Here is a 13,890-nt window from a genome sequence, read left to right on the forward strand (position 1 = left end):
ACATCCACATGCAATTAGCAGTCCTGGTAAGTTGACGTCTAAAATTTTGGACTGGACATGGTGGCTTGCTCCTGTAATCCTAGCACTTTGGGTGGCCGAGACAGGAGGAATGCTTGAGTCCAGGAGTTCAAGACCAGCCTGGGTAACATAGCAAGAACCCTGTCTCTACAAAAAACTGAAAAATTACCTCAATGTGGTGGTGTTCATTTGTAGTACCAGCTACTCGGGAGGCCGAGGTGGGAGGATCACTTGAGTCCAGGAGGCCGATTGCACCACTGCATTCCAGCCTGGGTGACAGAGCAAGACCTTGTCTCAAAAATAATAAAACTTTGTCTTCTAAAATTTCCCTTTCCTCCCTATTCCCACTGTACTCTTCCACACTCAATCTCTGCTGCTTTTTTTTTTTTTTTTTTTTTTTTTTTTTGAGACGGAGTCTCGCTCTGTCGCCCAGACTGGAGTGCAGTGGCCAGATCTCAGCTCACTGCAAGCTCTGCCTCCTGGGTTTACGCCATTCTCCTGCCTCAGCCTCCCGAGTAGCTGGGACTGCAGGCGCCAGCCACCTCGCCCGGCTAGTTTTTGTATTTTTAGTAGAGACGGGGTTTCAGCGTATTAGCCAGGATGGTCTCGATCTCCTGACCTCGTGATCCGCCCGTCTCGGCCTCCCTCTGCTGCTTTTTCTATACATAAGTCGATAACTCGGCAGGGAGCAGGGGCAGGGTGTATTCTTCCAGGATATTTCCCCGTCCCAATCCATCATTATTGTCTTTTTGTCTTTTTTGTTTTTATTTTGGAGGCCGAATCTCACTCTGTCTGCCCAGGCTGGAGTGCAGTGGTACAGTCTCAGCTCACTGCAACATCCATCTCCCAGGTTCAAGGGATTCTCCTGCCTCAGCCTCCCTGGTAGCTGGGGTTATAGGCACCACCACCACGCCTGGCTAATTTTTGTAATTTTAGTAGAGATGGAGTTTCACCATGTTGGCCAGTCTGGTCTCGAACTCCTGACCTCAAGTGATCCACCTGCCTCGGCCTCCTAAAGTGCTGGGATTATAGGTGTGAGCTACCATGCCCAGCCCATAATCTCACTCTTAATCCCCACTGCAGGCCTTTTTCTGCACCTATTCAGAGCCCCCTCATGATGTATGGGCCTCCGTTCCCACTCAGCTCTCAAGTCTGTGCATTTCTTTGATTCTGGCCGCACCTCCTGCTCTGGGAAAGAGACATTCTCTCTGCCTCGGCCTCTCAGCTCCTCCAATTCAGGCTAACAGCTTTTCTTTTTTTTCTTTTTTTTCTTTTTTTTTTTTTTTTTTGAGACGAAGTCTCGCACTTGTTGCCCAGGCTGGAGTGCAGTGGTGTGATATTGGCTCTTGCCTTCCCTCCCTAGCTTCCAGTTAGCAGATTGAGGCCTTCAGGGCAGTCCCAGCCCCAGCAGGACAGAAAGGCTCCCAGCCCTGTGTTCTCAGCCTTCTTGGATCTGACCACCTCTCTTTTCAGCCTCATTCCTAGTACACTTCCACTCTCACCTGACACCTTAGCAGCACTGTGCTGCCATGTTTCCTTCTATGATGCACATGTATCCCATACTGTAACTCTTTTTTGAAAACAGATTATGTCCTACCGTGATTTTTTTTTTTTTTTTTTTTTTGAGATGGAGTCTCATTCTGTCGCCCAGGCTGGAGTGCAGTGGTATGATCTTAGCTCACTGCAACCTCTGCTTCCCGGGTTCAAGCAATTCTTCTGCCTCAGCCTCCCGAGTAGCTGGGACTACAGGCACGTACCACCACACCTCTCTAATTTTTGCATTTTTAGTAGAGACAGAGTTTCACCATATTGGTCAGGCTGGTCTTGAACTCCTGACCTCGTGATCCGCCTGCCTCGGCCTCCCAAAGTGCTGGGATTACAGGCATGAGCCACCGTGCCTGGCCAATTTGTATTTTTTTTTATTATTATTATTTTTAAGGCAGGGTCTCACTCTGTCACCCAGGCTGGAGTGCAATGGCACCATCATGGCTCACTGCAGCCTTGACCTCCCAGGATCAAGGAGTCCTCCCACCTCACCCTTCCCAGTAGCTGGGACCATAGGCGTGCACCACCACACCCAGTTAACTTGTATTTTTTGTAGAGATGGAGTTTCACTATGTTGCCCAGGCTGGTCTTGAATGCCTGGGCTCAAGCAGTCCTCCCTCCTCAGCCTCCCAAAGTGCTGGGATGACAGGCATGAGCCACCACGCCTGGCCTGATTCATACTTTTAATATGGTAGTGTCTTTTCCCCTAAAAGTGGGTGTGGTGAATATCTGCTGTTTTTCTGCCTTTTTGAGGGGAACTTCTCTTTCTGCTCAAACCATAGGTTTCTAGTGGTGCTCTCTAAAATAATATTCTGGCTAGGCATGGTGGCTTTAGTCTGCAGTCCCAGCACTTTGGGAGGCCAAGGTGGGGAGATTGCTTGAGCTCAAGTTTGAGACCAGCCTGGACTTCATAGTGGGACCCCAGAAGGCATCTGTTTACTACCTTCTTTTTGAGTGTTTGTTGTTGTCGTTCTTGTTGTTGTTTTGAGACAGAGTTTTACTCTGTTGCCCAGGCTCGAGTGAAGTGGTGTGATCTTGGCTCACTGCAACCTCTGCCTCCTGGGTTCAAGCCATTCTCCTGTCTCAGCCTCTTGAGTAGCTGGTACTACAGGCGCACGCCACCGCACCCAGCTAATTTTTGTATTTTTAGTAGAGATGGGGTTTCACCATGTTGACCAGGCTGATCTCGAACTCCTGACCTCAGGTGATCTGCCCGCCTTGGCCTCCCAAAGTGCTGGGATTACAGGTGTGAGTCACCGCGCCCGGCCTTGTTGTTTTTGTTTTGAGACAAGTCTTGCGCTGTCACCCAGGCTGGAGTGCAGTGATGCAATCATAGCTCACTGCAGCCTCCACCTCCCAGACTCAAGCGATCCTCTCACCTCAGCCTCCCAAGTAGCTGGGACTACACGTGCACCCCACCACACCTGGCTTTTTTTGTCTCTACAAATATATCTATATATATAGATATAAATATATAAATTAGCCAGGTGTGGTGGTGCATGCCTGTGGTCCCAGCTACTCAGGAGGCTGAAGTGCGAAGATCACTGGAACCCAGAAATTCAAGGCTGCAGTGAGCTATGACTGTACCACTGCAGTCCAGCCTGGGCAACAGAGTGAGACCCTGTCTCTAAAATAAAATAATATCCAGAACTCTGGCCCCAGTGATTGATCATGGGTCTGGGATGAAAGCTGAGCCAATCAGAATTGGAATTAGAGAAGGGTGTCTCTGTCCAGCATGGCGGTGGAATTGGGAAAATGGGAGCCTGAGCCTTGCTGGGGTTCATGGCTCAAGCCTCTGAAGGAAGCTGTGTGAGAAGGGGAAGTCAGTGCGGAGGGGAAAGTAGAGAGGAGGAGAGCCTGAAGGAGGTCTGGGCTTTAGGATCTCTGGGTCCTAAAGCCAGCTGCTTTAGGTTTGGAAACCGGCTGCATCTTTGCCTTGCCTGGAGTGTTATATGCCAACAAGTCCTTCTTTTGTGTACACTCCTGATTAAATTGGTAGTACATTTTATAATCCATGAGTTTTTTTTTTTGGGGGGGGGACATAGTCTCACTTTGTTACCCAGGCTGGGTTGCAGTGGTGCAATCATAGCTCACTGTAGCTTTGAACTCCAGGGCTCAAGCGATCCTCCCACCTCAGCCTCCCGGGTAGCTGGGATTATAGGCATGAGCCACCATGGCCAGCCACATTTGAGCTTCCAGTCCATCTCATTCCTTCTGCTTACTCATGACTTCTGCTTCTACATACTGTCTATTTACTGTACTTTTTTGGGGTGTTTTTTGTTTTGTTGTTGTTTTGGGACTGGGTCTTGCTCTGTCACCCAGACTGGAGTGCAGTGACACAATCACAGCTCACCGCAGCCTCCACCTCGTGGGCTCAAGTGATCCTTCCACTTCAGCCTCCTGAGTAGTTGGGACTATAGGCGCATGCCACTATGCCTGCCATTTTTGTATTTTTTTTTTTTTGTAGAGATGGGGATCTTGCTATGTTGTCCAGGCTGGTCTCAAACTCCTGGCCTCAAGCAATCCTCCTGTCTTGGCCTCCTGAAGTGCTGGGATTACAGGTACAAACCACTGCATCCAGTCTGGTGTTTTTGGATTCAATCTCTACTGCCAAACACTCTCTCCATGAGAAAGGATGTCACTAATTCAATTGACCATGGTTTCTCTGACACCAGGGTACCTAATAGGCTGTGGATCAGTCAGACCAGCGGTTCTTTGGTCAGGCACTTCTCTCTGGTCCAATCAGTTGTGGTCAGCTTTTCTTAGAAGGGAAGGTAGTCACGGAGGATCCTTGGGATTTAACAGACTCTCCACCCACTGTCTCAGTGCTTGTGGGCCTGTGTGTGTAGTTAGGGGAGAGAGTGCAGTCTTAGCTCCTCCTAGTGCTGCTATGCAGGGAGTCTCTGCTCAACCGAACCTGCCCACCAACAGGCCTGTCTTGTGTGTGTGTGTGTGTGTGTGTGTTTTTTTTTAAGAAAAATAACGAGTATCTTCTCCCGGAGTCTGTGGACCTGGAGTGTGTGAAGTACTGCGTGGTGTATGATAACAACACCAGCACCCTGGAGGTACTCTTAAAAGATGACGATGATGATTCAGACTCTGATAGTGCTGGCAAAGGTGGGTTTTATGCAACAGCAGCAAGAATAATAGTTAACGGCTATTGAACAGATTTGTTATAGGACCAACAGGTTCGTATGCCCGTTTCACAGGAACAGGCCAGTGACACTGAGACAGCAGGGTTTGCATCAGAGAAAGAGCTTCATGATCACTGGATACCAAGCAAGGAAATAGGAGGAGGCCCTCAAATACATCTCCCCAAGGAGTTGTGGAATGGGGTTTTTAAGGGGATTGGGGAGGGTGAGGGATTAGAAAGTTGGGGTCATTGATTGGTCGAAGAAAAGGGGATGAAATCATCAGGACGTGGAAACTTCATTCTTTGGTGAGTCAGCTCCTGTGGGGCCCTTCAGACCAGCTGATGTCAGCAGTTTCATCAGAATGTGGAACCTGAAAGAATATCTCAAAGGGAAAATAATGTTCCATGACGTTCAAGTTGTCACCTACAGAGCAATTAAGGGGAACTATATTCTTGGCAGGGTGTGGTGATTCAAGCCTGTAATCCTAGCACTTTGGGAAGCAGAGGTCAGATCACGAGGTCAGGAGATTGAGACCATCCTGGCTAACACAGTGAAACCCCGTCTGTACTAAAAATACAAAAAGTTAGCTGGGCATGGTGGCGGGTGCCTGTAGTCCGAGCTACTCGGGAGGCTGAGGCAGGAGAGTGGCATGAACCCGGGATGCAAAGCTTGCAGTGAGTCGAGATCATGCCACTGCACTCCAGCCTGGGCAACAGAGCGAGACTCCATCTCGGGGGCGGGGGAGGGGGTAGAACTATATTTTTCTAACAGGGTCCATGTGATTCTGGGACAGTACACATCAAACAGCTGTGAGCAAGCAGGTTGGAGAGCAAGCAAGGTGACTTAGTGATGAATGCTGAATGTGCTGCAAGCTTGCTTTATTTTCATTTGTTTCCCTCCCTTCTTTCCTGATTAATTTCACAAAGTTTATGGGGACAGTTTCATGTGTGCCATGCACCAGGAACCAAGGGCTTTACTTGAATCTGCAGAACAACTTACAAGGACGCTAACTAACATCAAGAGCTATGAGCACGCCAGTCCCAGTGAGTCATACCTGTAGTCCCAGCACTTTGGGAGGCTGAGGCAGGAGGATCACTTGAGCTCAGGAGTTCAAGACCAGCCTGGGTGATACGGCAAGATAAGGCACCCAGCTCATTTATTTACTTTTTGTAGAGACTGGGTCTTGTTGTGTTGCCTAGGCTAAGCTTGTAAAAGTGTGTGGACATATTTTTAAACCACCACACCTATAAGTGGTGGGGCCAGGATTCAAACCCAGGCCTTTTGGCTCTGTCCTGTCCCCCAGGAATAGAGCGCAGGTAGCCCCAAATCAAAACATTAAAGCGTGGTTAGTTCCAATGTGCTCCATCGAACCTCTGAGGCTCTGCTCTGTTCTTCATGAGCCCGTAGTTTTGGGCTGACCACCCCTTGCGGTTGGCACTGGGAGCTTTGCTTCTAGGAATCAGAACTGCACCTGTAGGTGCACCTACATTCCAGAAGCTGGGAGCACTCACACCAACTGCCAGTCGGTGGCGCTATACTTCCACCTTTCATAAAACCAGCTGTCTGGACTTTTGTCCCAGGAGGTCCTTGGCCAGGAAATTGTCCCTTCTTCCCTAAGCTCATCCTGTTGGGCTCTGGTCTGCAATCCTAGGACTGTAGGCTGGGCCTTGAAACCCTAGGAGATGGTGCTCAACACAGATAATCCCTTTTACATTCTGTAATTGACCTTACTTTGCTGTGGGGCCCCCATTCACAGGAAACCACAACCATACAGACAACTTGTGTACTCAAGGCAACTTTTCTTGTTTCAGATGGCATCTTTCAGGTCAATGAAAAGTCTTTGAGGGTACAAGACCATCTCAAGGCTTCTCTCAATACCCCCTTCTTTCCTTTTTTTTTTTTTTTGAGTCAGGGTCTCACTCTGTTGCCCAGGCTGGTCTCGAACTCTTGGCTTCAAGCAATTCTCTTGCATTGGCCTCCCAAAGTGCAGGGATTACAGGCATGAGCCGCCATGCCTGGCCTGAACTCGCTGACTTCTGAGCCAGGTCCTGTGGGCTGAGCTTTGGCTCCTGTCTTGACAGCTGCAGATTCTTTCTCAGCCTGGCTGCAGACTCCAGATTCTTCCTCTCAGTGCCATCTCTCAGACAGGTCCCAGCCATTTTTATCCTCCGTAGCCCCTTCTGGAACTGTCTTTGTCTCCCTGAACAAAAATTCAGTATGGAAGCAGAGTTGGCCAGGCACGGTGCCTCACACTCGTAATCCCAGCACTTTGTGAGGCTGAAGCAGGAGGGTCGCTTGAAGCCAGGAGTTTGAGGCCAGCCTGGGCAACATAGCAAGGCCCCATCTCTACCAAAAATACAAAAAAAAAAAAAAAAAATGTAGCCAGGCATAGTGGTGCATGCCTGTAGCCCCAGCTACTCAGGGGGCTGAGACAGGAGGATCGCTTGAGCCCAGGTGGTCAAGGCTGCAGTGAGCTATGACTGCACCACTGCATCCCAGCCTGGGTGACCGAGTAAGACCCTGTCTCAAAAAAAAAAAAGTTAGTGTCCATGCTCTTTCCTTTCTCCTTTTATCTGGCTCTCTGAAGTCTGCCACACAATATTTCTCTTTCTGGGTCAGAACCTGGCCTCAGGATATCTTGGCTTAAGGATGTCTTGGCTTAGCCTTAATTATGCAAACTTCCTGTCACATATATCTAATTTCCGTATAGTCTAATTGTGATTCTACAGATCAATGAAGGTGTTTAAGATTAAATTGATATCCGCCGGGTGCAGTGGCTCACTCCTATAATCCCAGCACTTTGGGAGGCCGAGGTGGGTGGATCCCGAGGTCAGGAGATTGAGACCATCCTGGCTAAAACGGTGAAACCCCATCTCTACTAAAAATACAACAAATTAGCCGGGTGTGGTGGCGGGCACCTGTGGTCCCAGCTACTTGGGAGGCTGAGGCAGGAGAATGGTGTGAATCCAGGAAGCGGAGCTTGCAGTGAGCTGGGATCGTGCCACTGCACTCCAGCCTGGGCCACAGAGCGAGACTCCATCTCAAAAAAAAAAAAAAAAAAATTGATGTCAAAACCACAGTGAGATATTATTCACACCCACTGGGATGGTCATAAAGAGACAGATAATAAGTGTTGGTGAGAATGTGGAGAAACTGGAAACCTCATACACTGAACCAGAAAGTAAAATGGTACAGCCACCGTGGAAAACAGCTTGGTGTTTCTTCAGAAGGTTAAGATATAGACCTCCAAGAAATGAAAACACATCCACACCAAAGCTTTTACATTAATGTTCATAGCAACGTTATTCATAATAGCCAAAAAGCACGAACAACCCAAGTGTCTATCAGCAGCTAAATGGGTGACACAGAATGTAGTCTGTCCACACAGTGGAATATTACTCAGCCATAAAAAGGAATGAGGCCGGGTGTGGTGGCTCACGCCTGCAGTCCCAGCACTTTGGGAGGCCAAGGTGGGTGGATCACCTGAGGTCAGGACTTCAAGACCGGCCTGGCCAACATGGTGAAACCTCATCTCTACTAAAAATATAAAATTTAGCTGGGCATGGTGGCAGGTGCATGTAATCCCAGCTACTAGGGAAGCTGAGGCAGGAGAATCGCTTGAACCTGGGAGGCAGAGGTTGCAGTGAGCCGAGTTTGTGCCATTGCACTCCAGCCTGGGCGGCAGAGTAAAACTCAGTCTCAAAAAAAAAAAAGTGCTATAATGTAGATGAACACTAAAGAGATCATGGTAAGTGATAGAAGTCACATGCAAAACATCACATATTATTCCATTTATATGAAAAATCCAGAATAGGCAAATCCATAAAAATGAGTGGTTAAGTGGAGCTGGGGGTTTGGGGAAAAAACGGGTATGGCTGCTTAGTGGTACAGGGTCCCTTGTAGGGGTGATGAAAATGTTCTAAAATTGGGCTGGGCACTGTGGCTCACACCTGTAATCCCAGCACTTTGAGAGGCCGAGGTGGGAGGATTGTTTGAGCCCAGAAGTTCGAGACCAGTCTGTTCAACATAGACCCCGTCTCAAATAATAAGAAAACATTCCAAAATTGATTGTGGGGATGGTTGCACAACTCTGAATATAATAAAAGTCACTGAATTGTATCTTTTTTCAAGTTTCAGATTAATGGGTACACATGTGGTTTTGTTATCTGGGTATATCGTATAATGCTAAGGTTTGAAGTTTGATTAAACCCGTCACCCAGGTAGTGAGCATAGAACCCAATAGGTAGTTTTTTTTCTTTTTGTTGAGATGGAGTTTTGCTCGTGTTGCCCAGGTTGGAGTGCAGTGGCATGATCTTGGCTCACTGCAGTCTCCGCTTCCCCTCAGCCTCCCAAGTGGCTGGGATTACAGGCGTGTATCACCCCGCCCGGCTAATTTTTTGTATTTTCAGTAGAGATGGAGTTTCGCCATGTTGGCCAGGCTGGTCTCAAACTCCTGGCCTAAATGATGCGCCTGCCTTGGCCTCCCAAAGTATTGGGATTATAGGCATGAGCCATCGCGCCTGGCTGCAATAGGTAGCTTTTCAACCCCTGTCCCTCTCTCTCCGTCCTTCTCCTTGTATTCTTCAGGGTCTGTTGTTCACATCTTTATTTCTATATGCACCTGATGTTTAGCTTGCACTTATAAATGAGAACATGTAGTATCTGGTTTTCTATATCTGTGTTAGTTCATTTAGGATAATGGCCTCCAGCTCCATCCATGGTGTCGCAGAGGACATGATTTTGTTCTTTTTTTTTATAGCTGTGTAGTATTCTGTGGTATAGGTGTACCACATTTAAAAAATCCAGTCTGGGGCTGGGCACAGTGGCTCATGCCTGTAATTTCAGCATTTTGGGAGGCCAAGGCAGGTGGATCACTTGAGGTCAGCAGTTTGAGACCAGCCTGGCCAATATAGTAAAACCCTGTCTCTACTAAAAATACAAAAATTAGCTGGGCATGGTGGTGCACGCCTGTAATCCCAGCTACTCGAGAGGCTGAGGCAGGAGGAGAATCGCTTGAACCCAGGGAAGCGGAGGTTGCAGTGAGCCAAGATTGCGCCATGGCACTCCAGCCTGGGCGACAAGAGCAAGACTCCATCTAAAAAAAAAAAAAAAAAACCAATTCGTTGTTGATGGGCCCTTGAGTTGATTCTACGTCTTGCTGTTGTGAATAGTGCTACGTGAACATATGGGCACAGGTATCCTTTTGGTATTACATTTTCTTTTGGATGTGTACGTAGTAAGGGATTTCTGGGTTGAATGGTAGTTCTATTTTTGATTCTTTGACAAAGAAATCTCCAAACTCCTTTCCCCAGGGGCTGAACTCATTTACATTCCCACCAACAATATATAAGTGTTCCTTTTCTCCATAGCCCTGTCAACATCTGTTATTTTTTGGCTTTGTAATAAAAGCCATTCTGACTGGTGTGAGAAGGTATCTCATTGTGGTTTTGATTTGCATTTCTCTGATGATTAGTGATGTCAAGCATTTTTTCATGTTCGTTGGCTGCTTGTATGTCTTCTTTTGAAAAGTGTCTTTATGTACTTTGCCCACTTTTTAATAGAGTTGTATATTAGAGTTCTTCTCTAGAGGGACAAAACTAATAGGATATATATATACACACATATACACCACCATATATACACACACATATATACATATATATACGCACATATATGCATATATATATGTGTATATATATAAAGGGAAGTTTATTAAGGAGTATTAACTCATGTGATCACAAGGTCCCACAATAGGCCATCTGCAAGCTGAGGAGCAAGGAAGCCAGTCTGAGTCACAAAGCCGAAGAACTTACAGTCCGATGTTTGAGGGCAGGAAGTATGCGGCAGGGGAGAAAGATGTAGGCTGGGAGCCTAGGCCAGTATCGTCTTTTCATGTTTTTCTGCCTGCTTTATGTTCTAGCTGCACTGGCAGCTGATTAGCTGGTGCCCACCAGACTGAGGGTGGGTCTGCCTCTCCCAGCCCACTGACTCAAATGTTAATCTCCTTTGGCAACATTCTCACAGACACACCCAGGATCAATACTTTGCATCCTTCAATCCAATCAAGTTGACACTCAGTATTAACCATCAGAGGCTGTTTGCTTTTTGCTTCTTGATTTCAGTTCCTTATAGATTTTGGATGTTGGATCTTTGTTGGATGCATGGCTTGTGGATACTTTCTGCCATTCTGCAGGCTATTTGTTTAGTCTGGTAGTTTCTCTTGTTGTGCAGAAGCACTTTAGTGTCCTTAGGCCCCATTTGTCAATTTTTGTTTTGTTGCAGTTGCTTTGGAGGATTAGCCAAAAATTGTTTGCCAAGGCCAGTGTCAAGGAGGTGCAGTTGCTTTGGAGGACTTAGCCAAAAATTATTTGCCAAGGCCAACGTCAAGAAGATGCAATTGCTTTGGAGGACTTAGCCAAAAATTATTTGCCAAGGCCAATGTCAAGAAGGGTATTTCCTAGATTTTCTTCTAGGATTTCTATAGTTTTGAGGTGTTACATTTAAGTCTTTAATCTCTCTTGAGTTGATTTTTGTGTATGGTGATAGGGGTCCAGTTTCATTCTTTTGCATATGGATAACCAGTTATCTTAGTACCATTTATTGACCAGTAAATGGGAATCCTTTCCCCGTTCCTATTTTTTGAGACAGGGTCTTGCTCTGTCTCCAAGACGAGTGCAGTGGCACAACCATTGCTCACTACAGCCTCAGCCTCCCTGGCTCGGGTGATCCTCCTGCCTCAGCCTCTCTAGTAGCTGGAACTGCAGGTGCCCGCCACCATACTCAACTAATTTTTTGAATTTTATTTGTGACAGGGTCTTGCCATGTTGCCCACACTGGTCTCAAACTCCTGGGGTCAGGCAGTTCTCCTGCCTCTGCCTCCCAAGGTTCTGGGATTATAGATGTAAGCCACCATGCCCAGCCTCCATTGCTTATTTTTGTCAACTTTGTTGAAGATCAGATGGTTATAGGTGTGTGGCTTTATTTCTGGGTTATCTGTTTTGCTCCATTGGTCTATATGTTTGGAATTATACACTTTAAGTGGGTGAGTTGTATGATGTACAGCATACAGTTTACATATGTATGTGGTATAAATATAATATATTCACGTATATAATATGTATACCATATGTGTACATATGAGTGGTTAACTGGAGCTGGCAGTTTCTGCAAACTCTGAGAGATATATATTGTATAATGTTGTGTATCATACTGTATATCTCAGAGTTTACAGAAAAGAAGATTAACTTAGGCTGGGCACGCCTGTAATCTCAGCACTCTGGGAGGCTGAAGCAGGTAGATTGCTTGAGCTCAGGAGTTCAAGACCAGCCTGGGCAAGAAAGCGAGACCCTGTCTCTATAAAACAATACAAAATTTAGCCAGGTGTGGTGGTGTGCACCTATAGTCTCAGCTACTTGGGAGGCTGAGGTGGGAGGATGGTTTGAGCCCAGGAGGCGGAGGTTGCAGTGAGCCGAGATTGTACCACTGCACTCTAGCCAGATAGAGTGAAGCCCTGTCTCAAAAACAAAAACAAACAAAAAACCTGGTGGTAAGCTGCTTTTAAAATTTTAATATAACTCATCTCTATACTTGCTTCAGCTTCCTAAATAATTGCGTTTCAGGCTGGGTGCGGTGGCTAATGCCTGTAATCCCAGCACTTTGGGAGGCCGAGGCAGGTGGATCACCTGAGCTCAGGAGTTCAAGACCAGCCTGGCAAACATGGTAAAACCCTGTCTATACTAAAAATAAAAAATTAGCCAGGTATGGTGGGCGCCTGTAGTCCCAGCTACTCGGGAGGCTGAGGCAGGAGAATCGCTTGAACCCAGGAGGTGGAGGTTGCAGTGAGCTGAGATCACGCATTGCACTCCAGCCTGGGTGACAGAGTGAGACTCTGTCTCAAAAAATAAATAAATGAAATGAAATAATTGCATTTCAGAAGAAGGTCGCCATCCATCCCAGCTCTAGACCAATGGCAGATACACAAGAGACGTTTATGTCTTTGATCTCCACTCTCAGATATGGTGCCTGGAGCAGCCATTGAGTATGGCAGAATCCTGACCCGCCTCACCCGCCACCCTGTCTACATCCTGAAAGGGGGCTATGAGCGCTTCTCAGGCACATACCACTTCCTCCGGACCCAGAAGATCATCTGGATGCCTCAGGTGGGACCAAATATTGAGCATAGGCAGGCCCAGATGGGAAGGATGGGCCTGGAGACTGACCCGTGGGTGACAGAGTAGGAGAAAGGGACAGAGGATATAGAGAAAGTGGAGGAGGTGGGGTGGGTGGAGACTGGGCTGCAGACATGAACTTAGGGCTGCCAGGAGCCCAGGTCCAGTGTTTGGTTTTTATTTTATTTTTTTTTGAAACACTCTCACTTTGTCACCCAGGCTGGAGTGCAGTGGCACGATCTTGGCTCACTGCAACCTCTGCCTCCTGGGTTCAAGCGATTCTTCTGCCTCAGCTTCTCTGGTAGCTAGGACTACAGGCACAAACCACCATGCCTGGCTAATTTTTGTGTGTTTTTTTTTTTTTGAGACCGAGTCTCGCTCTGTCGCCCAGGCAAGCTCCACCTCCCGGGTTCATGCCATTCTCCAGCCTCAGCTTCCCGAGTAGCTGGGACTACAGGCGCCTGCCACCACGCCCGGCTAATTTTTTGTATTTTTAGTAGAGATGGGGTTTCACCGTGTTTGCCAGGATGGTCTCGATCTCCTGACCTCATGATTCGCCCGCCTCGGCCTCCCAAAGTGCTGGGATTACAGGCGTGAGCCACCACGCCCGGCCAATTTTTGTGTTTTTAGTATAGACGGGGTTTCACCATGTTGCCCAGACTGGTCTCAAACTACTGACTTCAAGTGATTCACCTGCCTCAGCTTTCCAAAGTGCTGCGATTACAGGAGTGAGCCACCGTGCTCGGCCACAGTTCTTTATAAGGAATTGTTGGCTGTCTGGTTGAAACAGTGAGCAAAGAGGGCAGGCTCGATGTGGACCGATTTCAAGGTCAGACAGGCAGGGGCATCACGGCTCGAGACCACCTCTTTTTTCTTGGCTGTCTGGTTCCACAAATCCTAGCTGGATCCAGAGGATACAAAAATACACACAAGTGGGAAGGATTGATCAGGCTCAGTGGCTTATGCGTGTAAGCTCAGCACTTGCGAAGGCCAAGGCAGGAGGATTGCTTGAGCTCAGTACTTTG

The 13,890-nt window shown here is 47.4% G+C and overlaps 1 protein-coding gene across 18 annotated transcripts in view; it reads left to right on the forward strand.

The window, feature by feature from the left end:
- STYXL1 (serine/threonine/tyrosine interacting like 1) overlaps positions 1–13,890 on the forward strand; it is a 58,610-nt gene that overhangs the window by 23,967 nt on the left and 20,753 nt on the right. For 8 of the 18 annotated variants that reach the window (XM_033192667.1, XM_033192666.1, XM_033192664.1 and 5 more), the window contains 2 exons: positions 4,539–4,680; positions 12,705–12,856. The exons of 3 other annotated variants lie outside the window; for them this stretch is intronic. In XM_033192667.1, coding sequence (XP_033048558.1) covers positions 4,539–4,680; positions 12,705–12,856 — 294 coding nt within the window. The remainder of the gene's footprint in view (positions 1–4,538; positions 4,681–12,704; positions 12,857–13,890) is intronic. 7 more of the 18 variants (XM_033192669.1, XM_033192674.1, XM_033192673.1 and 4 more) reach the window with 2 other exon arrangements.

Source organism: Trachypithecus francoisi, unplaced genomic scaffold (genome assembly GCF_009764315.1).
Source record: "Trachypithecus francoisi isolate TF-2019V2 unplaced genomic scaffold, Tfra_2.0 Lachesis_group4, whole genome shotgun sequence".
Taxonomy (NCBI): domain Eukaryota; kingdom Metazoa; phylum Chordata; class Mammalia; order Primates; family Cercopithecidae; genus Trachypithecus; species Trachypithecus francoisi.